Source organism: Lactuca virosa, chromosome 5, assembly GCF_052849685.1.
Source record: "Lactuca virosa cultivar CGN04683 chromosome 5, Lactuca_virosa_CGN04683_v6, whole genome shotgun sequence".
NCBI lineage: Eukaryota > Viridiplantae > Streptophyta > Magnoliopsida > Asterales > Asteraceae > Lactuca > Lactuca virosa.
Window position 1 is genome coordinate 353,030,221 of NC_136430.1, and position 6,108 is coordinate 353,036,328.

The window sequence follows — 6,108 nt, forward strand, 5'->3', positions numbered from 1 at the left end:
TTAATGTGATGATAATGGAATGTACCTTCTTGATCAGCTCATCCAGCTCGCTGATCTGCACTCCAATAGGCTTCGCCGCGAGACACTTGTCCTCTCTCTCCCTTGTCTCAACATTGCCACCATCAGTGTTGTCTCCCCTCATCTGTGACACATCTGAAGTTACCATCAAACACTTTCCACTAACTTCATCTTCCTTCACCGCAAATGCCCTACCATGAGTAGGTTTCCTCACTTCATCGTCTTCAGAATCAGTTGACCATACTTCCATGCCGCCGAACTCATCATCTACAACCGAACCCTGTACAATCAAAGCATTCATTGAAACATTAGCACTATCTTTCTTTTCTTGATCTCCTCCAGTCTTCTCAGGAGATTCGCTTCCTCATCATACCTGTCATCTCGCTCAGCCATCTTCTTCATGACACAATCCTTAGCGTAGTGATTCTTGCCTCCGCAATAATGACAGTTGATGCCGGAGTCACCACCGCTCTTTGCTTCCTTCTTCAACTCTTCGCTTTGAGGTGTGCTCTTCAGTTCCTCTTTGACCTTCTCAGCACTATAACTTCCCTGCCAGTTTTGGTTTTTGTTGACTGGGAATCTTTTCTTGATGAACCTTCTGGGATTGGACACCATCAGCGCGTAGTCTTCACCGGTTAGATCATAATCAGCCAGATCTAATTCTTCTTCTTCTTTAACAGTACTTTTTCCTTTGGAGATAAGCGCTAGAGATCCCAGACTTGAAACAACGTTCGTTTCCTTGCATACAGTACTTTCATGGGACTTCAGTATCCCTACGAGCTTTGCTAGCGAATAAGATTTAAACCGTTCATGTGCCTTTACAGTAGACACAACTGCCATCCATTCGGCCCTGAGACCATTCATGAAAGTCACTTTTTGCTCAATTACTTTTCTCTCTATTCCATGCTTTATCATCCTACTAAGAAGATGATTGAACCGATCAAACGCTTGAGTAAGCTTCTCTTCGGGCTTTTGTTTGAAATCGTCAAACTCAGAAAGTAGCAGAGTTTGAATTGAGTGCTCCAAATCTTCGTCTGTGGAATACAACTCCCTCAACCTATCCCATACTTCTTTCGCTGTAGTGCATGTGCTTACCAACCGAAAGGTATCCGATTGTAAGGCGAATCTTATCATTCTCAACGCTTTGATGTTGCATTGAAATTTCTCTTTTTCATCTTGAGCAACATCCTTCACATCATTGAGCAGATCGTTGTACTCCTTTTGTGTTTTAATAATTCTTGATGAGTTTGTATGAGCAAATGGGCCAACTGTGATTGCTTCCCAAATCAAATAACCATTATCTTCAGATCCGATCACGTAATCATCGAAGTGATGCGTCCACACTTCGTAATCCTGAGTGTACAAGATTGGAATCCTTGTCGTTGATCCAATGCTATTGGAGATGTTGATCGGATTTGTTTGTGAATCTTCCATAAACATAGTTTGATCGATAACCTATTTAAGATCAGACTTGTAATATGTCGTTAGGGTAAGATTGATAATTAATGAGATACGTCAATGAGGAATGACGGCTCAATCAAAATCAATTAATGCGGAAAAACCCTAATCACTTCTGCAACAGAAGAGATGTGTATGAATTACACAGCCTCCTGCTCTGATACCAATTGTGGAGTTAGTAACTCTAAGATCGTTTAGATCTTTCAACAGGTTTATCTATGAACAAACAAGTAATTTAAATATGATAATGAACACAAGATAGAATCAATATGTGCTTAATGATTCCAATATAGTCACGCCTCAACAGAGCTCAATGAAGAACTTCCACTGTAGAGGCGAGCTAGGGTTACAATACGATGAATATCAAAAGCGTTACCTACAAAGATGCGTGCATGCATCTATAAATACTAAACCCTAGGATAAAATAAAGACATGGATGGACAGGCCCAATCCGGTTACAAAACTGGGCTAAAGACACGAGCCCAAGACGCAATATTATAGACCCAACAATGATCATCTTAAAGATTAATGAGACCTTATCACAATTCATCCTCTAAGTGCATTCTTATGGCTAAGAAGAGGAGTCATGAATTGTTGAAGTGGTCAAATTAACAAGATGAGTCATACTTCGTTCCAAAACAAATCTTAGAGTCATACTCCAAGATTGTAATTTGAGTGACACGTCTTAAGGAAGGTTTATAACACTTGTCAAATGTAAGAGTAAAAGTTTTCTACTCTTATACATTTGAAATTGGTAAGTTGTGATGTTTTGGATAAAACAAAGACCAACTAAGGCCAATTGTGTGAAGTGTTTTTCTTGATTAGAATCCACACTCTCCCTTGAATATTTGACAAGCAAGTCTTATAGGTCAAGAAGACGGTGGGAGTCTAAAAGATCCTGAAATAGTTTCAAGAACTAATCAAGAATAAAACCTGTATTTCATCACTAGCACACGACTAGAGGTTTATAACCTATCGTGTTGTCATTTCTTTACCCACTCCAGTAAAGTTGGCTATACATTTGAGTTCTACATGTTCTCAATTGTTTGCATAACCACTTGGAAGCAATGGCAGGCCCTGTACTGCCAGGTGGCGAGAAGTTAAGATTGCACATGTTCAATCCATATGAGTTTGGATTTGTCACTAACCTAGTCTTGTGATTATGGTTTTGACAAATTCACGTGGATAAGAACACATACACCATAAATTCTAAGGGTCATAAGGTTTCTCTCCGATTCATGAAAATGATAGTGAGGAAACACTTCCACCAAGTAGATTTTAAGTAGATAGCAATCTTTGCATTCTCAAAGTCGTTAGTGGAGCGTGTGTGGTTAACCGGCACACTAACATGGACTTATGAGAAATAGCAAAGATCTAAACAACTGAGACTATGATTACGACATCCCTTTTCATAGTTCTGAAAAATTGTTTAGACACACTTGTAAGCTATCTAAGAGAAGGTGTATGATTTTGATAAAGTCTTATCAAAGCAATCTAGTATCAGAAATCTGAACTTTGGTAAGGAAGTCAATAAAGTATTGATTTCTAGAAGTCCAACTGTTTTCTGGATACATGTCAAAGCTAGTGGGAGCATAAGTGTTATGCTAATAATCATCATGTTAATGGAGCATTATAATTATGACAAGTATTGCAAGATAAGCAATGTTAATTAAAGAAAACAAAAGGTTTTCAATTCGTGAAGTTGTAGCGGTTGAAAAAGTTGTTTTGCTATAATTAAGGGAGAGGAAAGTATACTTCATTTCAATTCTAAAAGGCTTAGATTGAGATTTTAATCATTCTAAAAGGCTTATATTGAGTTTTTAATCATTTTAGTCAAGAATATATATATGAATTTCATGTTGGGTTGGTTCAACTTAAGGAAATTCTATATATTGCGTTCTCAAAATTCGATTATGATTACGGCATCCCTCTTCATAGTCAAATTTTAAAAACATGGCAAATAAAAATATTGTAGCAAAAGACTGGTCTAGAATCATGTCTTTATGTGAGACATCATGAATCGTGTCCCATTTGCTTTGGGTACAAGATCGATTACATGTGCTATAATATTTATCCTTTCTAAATTTTCCAAATGCCTTGGGGCACTAAGAGGGGAAAAGGTCTAGAATTGGATATGACTAAAGTGATTAAGCAATTGTCGAGGACAATCTAAGGTTTACCAAAGATTGGTTGCTCAGGGACACTTGGAAGTGTAGTGTTAATTCGAGAAGGACCATATTGACATATTCTGAAAAGAGGCAACTCTTGTTCAGGAGTAATAGTCAAAAGGGGAAGATGGAAATGTTCCCATAGGTGGAAGTTATTCTTTAAATATATGTAAGATTAGGAAACATATGTTGGAAGTAGATATGAATCAAGACTGTCATGGGTTGGCTTGTAGAGGTCTAAGATGTTGGAAAAAGTGGTGCTACAACACTCATGAGTGCTCATAAGTTCTGAGTATTGGATTCAACCCACGCTCACTGGTATCACTTCATGGAATTTATCTCGAGTGATCGTGAGACGGTAATATCATATAAGTCTTCAAACCTAGAGATATGACTTGTTGCCTATGAGTTGGTTATACATTGATTGTACCTAAACGCATTGGTAACTCGATGTTATAAAACGTGCCTTTGTGTATGATTCAACAAGTAGTAGAACAAGCATACGAGTCGAAGTTTATCTGTTCCTTCTTGGATTAGAAGCGATATCTGGGCCCCTCGATGATTTTGTGTTGACCCATGTACCGGGCCCGGTCAGAACTAAGTGGATGTGTTCAAATAAGTTCTATGTCAAACAAATAGGAAATAGAGAAACAAACTGTTGGACAATAAGTAAGACATTGTTCCATGTATTTGTCTGGCTGATATCTAGAACATAGGATTATATGATCACTTATCTTAAATGGCGTATCATCATCATCTCAGTTCCGAGAGACCTTGAAAGAGCTACGATTGCTGATCGGTTCCTGAAGTCATATTTGCAGCTATATTTATTAGACTTATCCAAGTGGGAGACTGTTGGATATTGTGTAAATCACTCATACTTATATAGTGGGCTAATGCTCCATGGATTATCAAGTTGGGCTAAAACCCATAGGATGCTCCATGGTGTTTTTGAACCCATGGATCATGGAAATGAAGAGCCATGTCAAGTTAGGGTTTACTTGGTGTAACCCTAATTATGACACACTATATAAGCATCATGTTGTAGACCAAAATCGGCACTAGTGTGAGAACAAGAGGGCATAGCCGATTTTAGAAGTGTTCTATTTCTCTCAAGGTTATTCTAAGTGTATTTCGTGTTGTGTGATACATTTGAGGCATCACACTTGAGGTGCTAGGATCACAAGGTTCTCAAGGAATCCAAGCAACTAAAGGTATGTGTTTCTTTCTATCTTTTATAATTAAAAGTTCCCCATGTATGCTAGATAGGTTATGAACCTTGGAAAATCAATTTTGCATGTTTCTTAGTCAAACATAGATCCAAGGTTTCTAGGGTTGCATGTACACCATAGGAGTATTAGAATGCTCAAAACCCAACAAGAGGATCTAAAACAGCTTCTCTATATGATTCAGGTTCAGACAGATGATGGATGCTTGCTATAAATGAAGCAAACGGTCCTGAATATGTAGAGTAAGAAAAATCTGGTAGCTTGGTGGACTTGATAGGACGAGAAGATCTCCCGAGGGGTGGTGGTTGAGGTGGATCCTCAGTTTCAATAATCGGAGGATCAGGCTCGGGAACAGGTGGAGTCGAGGCACCCTCTGAAGAAGTGGGTGTGTCATGAGCTGAGGGATCGTGTGGCATAGATGAATCTCGAGCCTCTATATCTTCGTTAAAAGGATCAATATGCAGAAGATCGGACTTTGTTACATGTTGGGCTGTAGCAGGAATCGAGTAGAAAGGAATATGTTCCAAAAAAGTAACGTGTCGGGAAACATATAACTTCTGACTCATAGGATCATAGCAACGATATCCTTTCTATCCAATACCATACCCCAAAAATACACAAATAGCATATTTCGACCCCAGCTTGTTCCTTTCAACATGAGGACGAAGAACAAAACAAGTACATCCAAAAGGTTGTAAGGAAGAGTAGTATGGTAGATGACCATATGACTTCTCAAAAGGAGACATTCCTGAATTCAATGAAGTAGGGATACGATTAATCACATACACAACAGTTAGGACTGCTTCTCCCCAAAATGTGCTAGGGACCTGCGCAGACAGGAGCAATGAGCGGACAGTCTCAACAATATGACGGTGTTTTCGTTCTGCCACACCGTTTTGCTGAGGTGTGTCAGTACACGAAGACTGGTGTATGGTACCATCAAAAGCAAGTAACTGAGTGAAATCATTAGAGGTATATTCACCCCGTAAGTCACACCTGAAGCACTTACTCACAGCTGAATGTTGAGTTTTAACAAGAGCTCTAAAATTTCTATAAATATCAAAGAAATTAGATCTGCGTTTCATAAGATAAACTGTAACGCCCGTAGATCCGGGCTAGTCAATTTAGAGACAATGAGCATCAAAAATGAGTTTTTGATGGAAGATTATTTAGAAGGAGTAATATTAACAAAGTGGTAGTATATGTTCCAAGGCTTCCGTGCATATAAAGAATGC

The 6,108-nt window shown here is 38.6% G+C and overlaps 1 protein-coding gene across 1 annotated transcript; it reads right to left on the reverse strand.

The window, feature by feature from the left end:
- Window positions 1-315: 315 nt before the first annotated feature.
- Window positions 316-1,452, reverse strand: LOC145113435 (uncharacterized). The gene has a single exon (XM_079049527.1). The coding sequence runs from the start codon at window positions 1,450-1,452 to the stop codon at window positions 316-318; it is 1,137 nt and encodes a 378-aa protein (XP_078905653.1).
- Window positions 1,453-6,108: the final 4,656 nt, after the last annotated feature.